At 35.9% G+C, this 12,297-nt stretch overlaps 1 protein-coding gene across 2 annotated transcripts in view; it reads right to left on the bottom strand.

The window, feature by feature from the left end:
- The window catches only part of LOC124354991 (zinc finger protein 423), a 336,258-nt gene that overhangs the window by 42,232 nt on the left and 281,729 nt on the right, over positions 1-12,297 (bottom strand). The window contains exon 1 of one of the 2 annotated variants that reach the window (XM_046805844.1): positions 11,288-11,459. The exons of the other annotated variant lie outside the window; for it this stretch is intronic. Within the exon in view, the coding sequence (XP_046661800.1) occupies positions 11,288-11,393 (106 nt within the window). The 5' untranslated portion in view covers positions 11,394-11,459. Of the gene's footprint in view, positions 1-11,287; positions 11,460-12,297 lie in introns of those variants that run through there. 2 annotated transcript variants of the gene reach the window in all.

The following is a 12,297-nucleotide window of genomic DNA, read 5'->3' as shown; positions in this document are numbered from 1 at the left end:
CAGTAGGTTATCGGTTGATTAATTTTTTTAATACAAAGATTATAATAATAACAGTTTAACACACCTTCACTGAGGACACAAAAAATACAATATTTTCGAAGTCCACAAACATTTTCAGTATTGAGAGCATTTTTAGTATATATTAATGAATATTTTATATAATATATGTATATATAATATAATACTATTATTATTATATTATTATTATTAAGCAAAATCTAATCTTAATTCATGTTATTTTTTAAATAGTAGCATATTTTGTCAAATAAAGTATTTTTTTTTATTTAAATAATAAATTTACTTGAGTGCTGCTAAGAATCGCCAAATATAGGACTCACTCACATAAAAAGCCTTAGAGGAATTAGCGCCTTACAAGGGAGAGCTACAATATGTATTTGTAGCTGAATTGCCACTTTCACATTGCAGGCGCTACACAGTGTGAGCGAGGCGGCAGAGCGGGTGGTCGCTCCGAGTGGCGACTGCTTTCAAAGCTTTTAGTTCCTTTTTGATTTTTAATTAACGATAGTATTATTAAATTTGTGTAAAAGTAAATAAAATACGCATTGCATATACAATTATTTGGTAAGGTGCGATTTTCACACACTGAGTACCACTGACTATCACTCACAAAAACGGATTCTTTTGGTGAATCCCGTTTAGGTTACGCTATCACTGATGAAGTACAAGTACCTATTGTATTTGTATTACAGTTCGGTTGCTGAAATGTACATGGTTGTACAGGCCTAGAACGCCCTAGATAGCTGCTACAAGGCTGTGTGTGATGGACTGAGAGGGAGAGAGAAAGTGAATGTTCCCGACATGGTACCGTCAACTCTTGGCGGTATGATCTGTAACCCAAGGCGCGGCGCTGCGGCGGCGTATAAGGTAGTGACCGGTGTCGAACAAGTTGAACGGCACCCGCGGTATCAATACCGCTGAGTCGCTCGTAGATTTCTAATGAATTGCTCCTACATTTGCAATTCTTCCAACTTGACTCTGCCCTGATCAGTGTGTGTTAGACGATGGGTGAATATTATTAGTGTAACAGGAATACGGTGTAGTTAATATGAGTGTATTCAGCCCACATAGTACTTTACACCCTGCTAACACTACATCACTGAACAGTAACCTCGATTTATTTTGAAAGCTACGTATAATAATCAGGAATGTAAATTTACTCATACACCGAAGAAGCAATTAAAGAGACAATTGAACAAAGTGATAAAATATGTAAGTAAGAGGTGAAACCGGGAGGCAATCCAACGTATACACATTGCTGGTCAAAGGTTTCACATCGCCCAAATAATTAACAATTACGACTATGCAGGAGCTATTATAATGGCTAATACACACACAAAAATCCTCTAAAGCAAGCTAATCTACTTCTGGTAAGCACTTCTTCCTTATCATCTGTTCTGTTTCTTATCAGCTCTGCAGTCCAAATTCCAAAGCAATGTCATTCTTGCATTTGTCATCATATCTTATTTTTTTATCCTTGAGAGCAATCTTGAATTGTAAACATTCTATTAGAGATTGAAATCAATAAGTTGTACAATAAATACATCATTCTTACACGTTGGGAGAGTTATAAGGCGATTTATAGAAACTGGACATGACAGCAGAAGTCCAGTTCAGGGCAGTCCAAGGACAGACTAGACAGATGATCCATATCTTATTGTCAATTATCTACGCAAGAGAACGAGTACCAGTACTCAGGGAGGTACGTTACGAGTACATTCCATCAGTTCGCAGACATCTTGGAGAAGGTGATTTGAGCAGCAGATGACCTGTCGCAAGTCCTCTCCTCACTACACGTCTTCGGGAGGCCACACTATGAATTGCTCAAAACCAAGCCAATTTGAACATGAACAATTTGATGAAGGTTGTGTTTTTAGACGAGACCAGAGGTAATCTAGCTTCCCCTGATGGTGGTGCGAAACCTTTTCAGCAGTGTACAGCAATACAAACACCTAGACTCAAAACTAGAACCAATCAAAACTATTTCAGGTTAACATAGACGTGAATGTCATTCTGTCGATCTGGCAATGATACAATTTTAAATGTTCTGGAGCAAACTTAGTGGCAAATTAAAAACGCACTATGTGATAACACTGCAACGAATATGTTGGAAAAGTAAGACTTTCTGAAGAAGTCATAAACGGGCGGACGGTCAGAGCTGCGGATGGCTTACAGACGGACGGACAACTCGGGTAAAAAGTCTGTCAAACCGAGGACAAGATGGCGAAGGTGTGACAATCGACAGTTGCTGTCCGCAGATTGTCAGTCGCGCCAGCTGATTGTTAACGGTGCTGTCTTGCCATTGGTGGACAGATCATTGTCACAAAAACCGCGGATTCGGCGAATCAAGACGAGGTTCCATGAGAGACGCGAGGTGTCTGTGGCGTGACAGGTTTACCAGTAAAAAGAAACAGTTAGAGATACTTAAACAGGGTTAACACGGTTTACTTTGTTATTTGTATTTTTTTATGCTTGCTAACCGCTGTAAAAATCTCGAAACTGGGCCTATGTATATAAATTTGTCATCGTACAAACAAATAAAGAAACTAATATAAAGAATACGTTTATTATTTGTTTACTTGCTAGTTATAATACGAAAGTCTTTTGTAGTTTTTGGAATAGTGGATTTAGTGGAATACAGACTGATGTATTGAAAATGTTACGATATAAATTGAAAAATTATATCTACCTGAGATTTTAATGCGATACCTTTATGAAATTCCTAAATAGCTAAAAATTCTATCTTTAAACATTTATCTTTCTACTGAATGAAATAATATTGATTTTTTTATGAAGAAATTTCTTTAGAAAGTCCGTAGTGTGTGAATAATTTGAAACTAAAATAAAGCATTTTTCATAAATCGTTTGTACTCAAGGACATTCAATACCAGGAATATTATGTATATAAAATTGGACCTTAAGAATGTAAAATACCAGGTTTATTATTTACTTATTTGATGGTTGGCGGTAACAAAAACAAATTTTTAATTTTTAAAAGTGTTTAATAATTTACCTAAAGGACATCATAGGACCATATACTTTTTATTTTCTTATCCAACGTTCTGTGAAATTTCTTAAAATATTATGTTGAGACTATAACTGGTTTTTAGTTTCAGGCTGAATGAAATGAGTAAGGAGTAAATGTATGTATTTCAATAAATCCGTTCACACGAAACGTAGCTTAGGTGGTAAATAAATCCTTCACATTCAGATCCATTCATGTATGATTACTTTAACTGCCTAACTAATGGATACAGCAATAATTTGGGATTGTTTGGTACTATGAAGAATACGGCAAATCTAGATTACAAATTTTGTGTTAGACCAGAAAACCCGTTCTCACACTGCAATATATATATATATATATATATATATATATATATATATATATATACATATACATATATATTATATATATATACATATATATATATATATACATACACATATATATATACATATATATATATAGTATATATATATATATTTGTATAATATATATATATATATATATACACATTTATTTATTTATTCTTAGTTATGTATATATGGTATTCTTAGTTTTAAGGCCGCAGACTTTGCAACAAATTGATAATAAACTAAGCATTTGGAAGGTTAAAATAAACTATGACAATTTTAATAAATTATATGTAATAAGTACATGAAAAAAGGGATATGTCACTGAGAGAATGAATGTCACTAAGTTTTTTTTTTTTAAATTTTCGTGTAAATATCATAAATTATTTTAATCAAACACACTTTTACAATATGGTTATTTCAATAGAAATAAATATGAAGGCCGATTCATGTCGAACAAGCAGGATCATAAGTACTTAATTATTTTTTTATTTTTATAAAATATTGTTAATAATATCTATAATATTATCTATTCTTCCTTTAATGTGTTAACACGTTATTTTAGGCATGAAAGTTAAATGGTTTAAGATTTAGCACTTAAAGAAGGGATCAGGTAGCCTATACATTCTTGAAACGTCAAACAATCTTAATTCTCAGTGATGGTAAATGAACGTATCCCTGATACATTTAAAATCATTCATCGCCAAAAAAGAATACGAAGCAACCAATCGGAGGTAGCTGATGTATTCTGAGCTGAGCAAAAACAGGAGTTGGCGGGAAAGCTATGGGAATGAGTTTTTCAACTGTTTCACGGAAGGGGAGCCGATCACACTCGGCCGAAATTGATATGTAGCAGGCAAGAAGTGCATAGAGTAATTAATGTGTCTGAGTGAGCATGCGCAAGTCACACAGGATGTGTCCCAGACTGCACCAGCCGAGAATGTGCGGGCGTTGTTTTAATTAATGTCAACATATTGCGATTGCGGTGCTATAATCTCACCAACAGACTTGTAATGCTGACTGACAGTTGGTAGTACTGTACGCGTAAGGCGTACTGGCAACAATGATTTAGCAACCGATGTATTCCAAATCCACAAGCACTATGGGCATAGGATATTGTTTATTTATATAAACGAGAGTAAGATAAAGATTTGTACGAGAAAAAACGCTACAAAAAAATAAAAATGTTACCTTAAATTAAGAAATAAATGTTCAAAAAATGTTTAGGCTAAGTTATGTAGAAAACAGTTTATCAGTTAGTTAGTGATATTTGTATAAATCAAGTCTGGAAAACTTTTAAGCAAGGGCTTTACAAGACAATTTTCATTGTTTCAATTATTGACCACGCATCTAAAGAGACAATATTTGTCTTGAAATTTTGTCTTGTGACAATAAAATGATGAACACATTACCTTCGGCGTCTACACTTATATTTAATTCAAAACAATGTTATATTCCAATTTATTAGAAATAATTAAGAACAATCTAGACTTAAACGATATGTCAAATGTTTGAGAAAATAGAAAGATATGTATCAATTCGTTTGCCGGTTATCTGTAATATTTATAAAAGTATCATAAATTGTAGTTGTAGTTAGCAAATTAAACATACGCTTTAGTTAATCATTTAGGTTATCATTATATTACCTATATTTCAAAATAATACACATTGAAAGTTGTTATAAAGAAAAAGTTGTTTCTTATGAACCAGTCGAAGTTATAAAATGTCCCATAAAGAAGTTTGTGACAGTATAAAATATACACTTAAAGCAAAAGATTATTTAGATAACTTTAGACCAATCTACAGTATATAGGTACGCCCGTTTACTGACTTCTTTTATATAAATTTATACTCCATGGGCCAGTATTCCAGGACTAATAGGACTTAAAAACAATTCCATTAATAAAAATTTACATGAAAGTATTTTCTGTATTGGAAAGAAAAATGCAATTTTCACTGGTGGAAACAGTTCTTGTAGTCTGAATATGTGGTTACAATCAAACCACACACACTTTTCACGCAATTAACAAAGAGCACGTTTCGTTATATACGGTAATTTTTATAGTTTTATTTCACTGAACATTTATTAGCGAATGCATATATATTTTTTTGTTTGCAGCTAGAAACTCCATCTACGCGGATTAACGGTGTATTCGTTAGTTTGTCAATTTTATTTATATTTAAGCGTGAAATAAACTATCACTTAATATGTCTACTCGTTAAAAAGTAAGAAATCATTAAGAGATATGCACGCTATTTGATTAATCGAGTTAATGGGTCAACAGCTCTACGAGAAGAAATATTAAGAGTACGTTGACAGTTGACAGTAAGGTATATCTCACAACATAAATTAACATATTGAGCTATTTCGATCCAACTGCGCATAATTTGTGTCATAATTTTTCATTCCATAGAGAATTTGACAGAATGATTGTTAACTTAAATAGTTAGATAATTTAAGACATAGGAATAAACTAAAAACCGATATACAACTATTTTCAAATCAATATGCTGTATTTCAATTTATTTTTTATTTTATAAAGCTAAACAGAATTTGTTGAGACAAATATTAATGATGAAGTTACAAGCCGCAAAGTAAATGACGGGTTTACAGTTGATTGGTGACGTCTACCGTTGCCTCGCAAGCATTCGCAGCAGTTTAACAATGACAACATAGGCAGGCCTTATCTGTATAACATCCAAGGAATTCCTGAGATAACAGTCTGTTTATCTCGCAGAATACCACAACTGCCATTTATCACATCGTGTTCAGCGATAATCTCTTTGTTTTGTCACTATTGACATCTACAGTAGATTGATATGAAACCGGTTTACAGACTTACCTATCGTATGTACTCGTTCCTCTTAATTTTATCAGACATTTTTGTACGAGTTTGATATCTGATTGTAAAATATTACTTTATTACTCTGTTACCTCATTACCTAATATCCGAATGGCACGATAAAGTGTACATTTATCCAAATTCTATGTACTGTACAAATACAACTTTAAATTTATAATTTATTTATAAAGGAATAAAAATTTACTTTCAATTTGTATATTGGCTCATAACTTTGAAGGTCATGGTAACTACAGGAGCTACACCTTCCTGCTCCGTGTCGGGCTCGCTTCGCTTGTTTGCGATTTTAGCCTTCGGCATTAACGAGTTCGACGCACAGTAAATTTAAATGCTAATAATATTAATTGGGTTTCTGCTTTAACAGTAATTTGGATAATTAAAACACTAAAATGTCAGTTTTCAATCATAATTATTTAATTACTTTTGTAACACCTTGGAATTATAACGAGCGCCAATGTTAGTTCCATAGTGTGTAACTATCTCTCAATTAATTACGCTAAAACAAATTAAAAATATAAATTTTATCATCAAATTTCGTGATATATGTGATCGAGGGTGTGTCATTTAGTGCGGATAAACTGAATCTATGTATTTTAAAGCCTTATAACTAGGAGAAAATGATTAAATATTTTTATAACAGTCTACAATGAAACGGGGTAAGTTTTTTATTACATTTAAATCAAACCACATTCACAAACCAAATATATTATGTTACGGAAAATGCGAGATTTTCTTATATCGTTAGATAAAAGAAAGAGTCGTTGGTGTCACTCCTTTTAGGCTTCACTCTGCTCATTCGTTAGGTTACAGGTCTTTGTAGGAGCAAGGTCGGTAAATACGCAAGCCGAGATAGGGAAGGACCTAACTAGCCTGTGTAAAACGGTTTAGGATCACTACGGCACATAGCTTCATCATAAGAAGTACAGCATCGCTATTACAGCCGGATATGTAGCATAGTGTAGCCGCACATACGAGCCATGTTAGAGGACTTTGACAAACTTACCAGCCTGTGTAAAACGAGTTAGAATCACACACATTTTTAGCTTAGGTAGTACAGCATCGTTATTACAGCCGGATATGTAGATTAGTGTAACCGTACACACGAGCCAAGGTAGGTGAGGACTTTGGACTTTGACAACCTTACCAGCCTGTGTAAAACGAGTTTAGGATCACACACATTTTAAGCATAGGAAGTACAGCATCGCTATTACAGCCGGATATGTAGATTAGTGTAACCGTACACACGAGCCAAGGTAGGTGAGGACTTTGGACTTTGACAACCTTACCAGCCTGTGTAAAAGGAGTTAGGATCCACACATTTTAAGCATAGGTAGCACAGAATCGCTATTACAGCCGGATATGTAGATTAGTATAACCGTACACACAAGCCAAGATAGGTGAGGACTTTGACAACCATACCAGCCTGTGTAAAAGGAGTTAGGATCCACACATTTTAAGCATAGGTAGCACAGAATCGCTATTACAGCCGGATATGTAGATTAGTATAACCGTACACACAAGCCAAGATAGGTGAGGACTTTGACAACCTTACCAGCCTGTGTAAAAGGAGTTAGGATCACACAAATTTTAAGCATACGTAGTACAGCATCGCTATTACAGCCGGATATGTAGCATAGTGTAACCGTACACACGAGCCAAGGTAGGTGAGGACATTTGACAACCTTACCAGCCTGTGTAAAAGGAGTTAGGATCACACAAATTTTAAGCATAGGTAGCACAGCATCGCTATTACAGCCGGATATGTAGCATAGTGTAACCGTACACACGAGCCAAGGTAGGTGAGGACTTTGACAACCTTACCAGCCTGTGTAAAAGGAGTTAGGATCACACAAATTTTAAGCATACGTAGTACAGCATCGCTATTACAGCCGGATATGTAGCATAGTGTAACCGTACACACGAGCCAAGGTAGGTGAGGACTTTGGGCTTTGACAACCTTACCAGCCTGTGTAAAAGGAGTTAGGATCACACAAATTTTAAGCATAGGTAGCACAGCATCGCTATTACAGCCGGATATGTAGCATAGTGTAACCGTACACACGAGCCAAGGTAGGTGAGGACTTTGGGCTTTGACAACCTTACCAGCCTGTGTAAAAGGAGTTAGGATCACACAAATTTTAAGCATACGTAGTACAGCATCGCTATTACAGCCGGATATGTAGCATAGTGTAACCGTACACACGAGCCAAGGTAGGTGAGGACTTTGGACTTTGACAACCTTACCAGCCTGTGTAAAAGGAGTTAGGATCACACAAATTTTAAGCATAGGTAGCACAGCATCGCTATTACAGCCGGATATGTAGCATAGTGTAACCGTACACACGAGCCAAGGTAGGTGAGGACTTTGACAACCTTACCAGCCTGTGTAAAAGGAGTTAGGATCACACAAATTTTAAGCATAGGTAGTACAGCATCGCTATTACAGCCGGATATGTAGCATAGTGTAACAGTACACACGAGCCAAGGTAGGTGAGGACTTTGGGCTTTGACAACCTTACCAGCCTGTGTAAAAGGAGTTAGGATCACACAAATTTTAAGCATAGGTAGTACAGCATCGCTATTACAGCCGGATATGTAGCATAGTGTAACAGTACACACGAGCCAAGGTAGGTGAGGACTTTGGACTTTGACAACCTTACCAGCCTGTGTAAAAGGAGTTAGGATCACACAAATTTTAAGCATAGGTAGCACAGCATCGCTATTACAGCCGGATATGTAGCATAGTGTAACCGTACACACGAGCCAAGGTAGGTGAGGACTTTGACAACCTTACCAGCCTGTGTAAAAGGAGTTAGGATCACACAAATTTTAAGCATAGGTAGCACAGCATCGCTATTACAGCCGGATATGTAGCATAGTGTAACCGTACACACGAGCCAAGGTAGGTGAGGACTTTGACAACCTTACCAGCCTGTGTAAAAGGAGTTAGGATCACACAAATTTTAAGCATAGGTAGCACAGCATCGCTATTACAGCCGGATATGTAGCATAGTGTAACCGTACACACGAGCCAAGGTAGGTGAGGACTTTGACAACCTTACCAGCCTGTGTAAAAGGAGTTAGGATCACACAAATTTTAAGCATAGGTAGCACAGCATCGCTATTACAGCCGGATATGTAGCATAGTGTAACCGTACACACGAGCCAAGGTAGGTGAGGACTTTGACAACCTTACCAGCCTGTGTAAAAGGAGTTAGGATCACACAAATTTTAAGCATAGGTAGTACAGCATCGCTATTACAGCCGGATATGTAGCATAGTGTAACCGTACACACGAGCCAAGGTAGGTGAGGACTTTGGGCTTTGACAACCTTACCAGCCTGTGTAAAAGGAGTTAGGATCACACAAATTTTAAGCATAGGTAGCACAGCATCGCTATTACAGCCGGATATGTAGCATAGTGTAACCGTACACACGAGCCAAGGTAGGTGAGGACTTTGACAACCTTACCAGCCTGTGTAAAAGGAGTTAGGATCACACAAATTTTAAGCATACGTAGTACAGCATCGCTATTACAGCCGGATATGTAGCATAGTGTAACCGTACACACGAGCCAAGGTAGGTGAGGACTTTGACAACCTTACCAGCCTGTGTAAAAGGAGTTAGGATCACACAAATTTTAAGCATACGTAGTACAGCATCGCTATTACAGCCGGATATGTAGCATAGTGTAACCGTACACACGAGCCAAGGTAGGTGAGGACTTTGACAACCTTACCAGCCTGTGTAAAAGGAGTTAGGATCACACAAATTTTAAGCATAGGTAGCACAGCATCGCTATTACAGCCGGATATGTAGCATAGTGTAACAGTACACACGAGCCAAGGTAGGTGAGGACTTTGGGCTTTGACAACCTTACCAGCCTGTGTAAAAGGAGTTAGGATCACACAAATTTTAAGCATACGTAGTACAGCATCGCTATTACAGCCGGATATGTAGCATAGTGTGCACGCGAATGTGTGTTATAATATACTGTAGATATTGTATTATATTCCTCACTTAATTAGTCACGAAAGCACTTTATGTTATATCTAATGCAAATAACGAATATTCATTCAACAGGGTTATACATGTCCACTGATAATCGTGTTTAAATAGTCTATTAATAACATAAGAACCAGAATCAAATATAATAACTTGTAATTTTTATAAATCGGCTCAACACTTTGTAAATGTGTTACAAATGCTTACTGAATCATAATGTGCCCCGAAAGTAAACGAAAACCCGATTAGGTGTTATACAAAAATATTATTACTGAATGCGTGCAAATAAAAATGAGGTCCAACTATTAGGTTACAAACATTTTTCATGGGAAAAGAGAAGATGTAGACTAAATAGTTTTAATTCAATCCTTATATTATGTATAAGACCATTTTGTACAATTTACAGTTAAATTGACATGACAAAAATTTAGTTCTCGGATATAATTTTCTAGGAAATAGACAAAAACTAATCACTTTGGGTTTAAAAGATCTATTATAATGAACTTATATAATACGTTTTCTGGCACCATAGATTTTTTTACAACTAAACTAATGTAAATTAGTAAACAATTGATTTGTCAACACCCATTCAATTACTAGTGTTACCTGAAACAAACTGTCGTTTCAAAATAAACATTGGATTGTGAATGTTAGCCGGCGATCTATCTGGTTATAGTGTACTGATACTACTCCAAAATGTAAAGTACTTTTTCATATTTACTACATATAGCTGGAGATCAAGTTCAACGTAGTATATTAATGTGGATGCAGAACACATTCATATTTTATGTACATAAACGTATTATGAATCTAAGCATAATTTTCGATTTAAACACCTAATATCGCCGTATACACACATTAAACATGTAAATATTTTTTAATTATTTAAGTTTCTTTTATATTGGTGAAGATTTATTTACAAAGAAGCAATGAAAATTAGCCGAAAATGTTGCACTGTTGAAGTTATATCACAATACTTGTAACAGAGAAAATTATTTTTAACACGAAATAATAAAGAGAAATAACCAGAGTACACGTTAGCCTACCTTGAATGTGTTGGTCACCGAGTTCCTGGTTTTCCTTGTTCGCCTGGATCTTTTCGATGAGCAGTTCTAGGCGGCTACTGTTTCCCTTGAACAACATAACTCTCATACTCGCGGGTAGAAGCGGCAGCACCCGCGATGCGCCAAGCGCTACTGACTGACCGGCACATTGGGAGTCAGGGGCCTCCCTGGGGCGCCCTCCCCTCCCCCCTCTACAGGCTCCCATTGGTCGAGGGGCGGGGCGCTCCCCACCCTGCCCCCACCCACCGCCACTGTGTCTGCGAGCGAGGTGTCTATTGTTGTAAGACATGAAGGATTGGCACCGATGTGGAATATTTGTAGCTACTGCCACTGCAGGGGGCCTTACTCGAACTTTGTCAAATCAATTCGGTCTGTTGTTGGTGACGATTTGTCATCAAGCTACTGATTTATTTCACTTCTAAAATCGTCTATCCAACATATTATTCACTAATACAATTTTAAATTGCGACTTTTTTAAACGTTTTGAGAATCACCTATCCTTACAGAAGCAATTGGCGAAAACAAATAAATTCACTAATAAGGCGGATAGCCTATATTTGGATAAATCTTTTACTTATTACAATTTTAAATGTTAAGTGACAAATGCTATTCCTTCTCACAGTTACAATACATAAGGAATTTGAAAATATTAACAGTTGACAAGATTATCTCTTAACTGGTAATTGGACCATATTGTGCAAGTTGTAAATAAAGATAATCTTATCAACTCATCCAAAATTATTTAATAAAAGAACGCACATAGGCTACATAAAATATCAAACTAGTTAACAATATCTGTTTGAATAATACAATCGGACAAGATTAAGAAATTTTTCAACAACGAGATTTTGTAATAAAACATGAAGTCATATTTCCTACTGGTTTATTTACCCTCTACCATGCTGAAACCGGTAAAATAAAACCGGTAACCGGTAGTATAGTCTATGTAACTCAATTTATTTGCTACAGACTTGTTCGACTTCATTTCTAAT

This window comes from Homalodisca vitripennis, chromosome 2 (assembly GCF_021130785.1).
Source record: "Homalodisca vitripennis isolate AUS2020 chromosome 2, UT_GWSS_2.1, whole genome shotgun sequence".
In the NCBI taxonomy this organism is placed as follows: domain Eukaryota; kingdom Metazoa; phylum Arthropoda; class Insecta; order Hemiptera; family Cicadellidae; genus Homalodisca; species Homalodisca vitripennis.
Note: the sequence above shows the minus strand (reverse complement) of the source record. Positions and strands in the feature narration are given on the sequence as shown.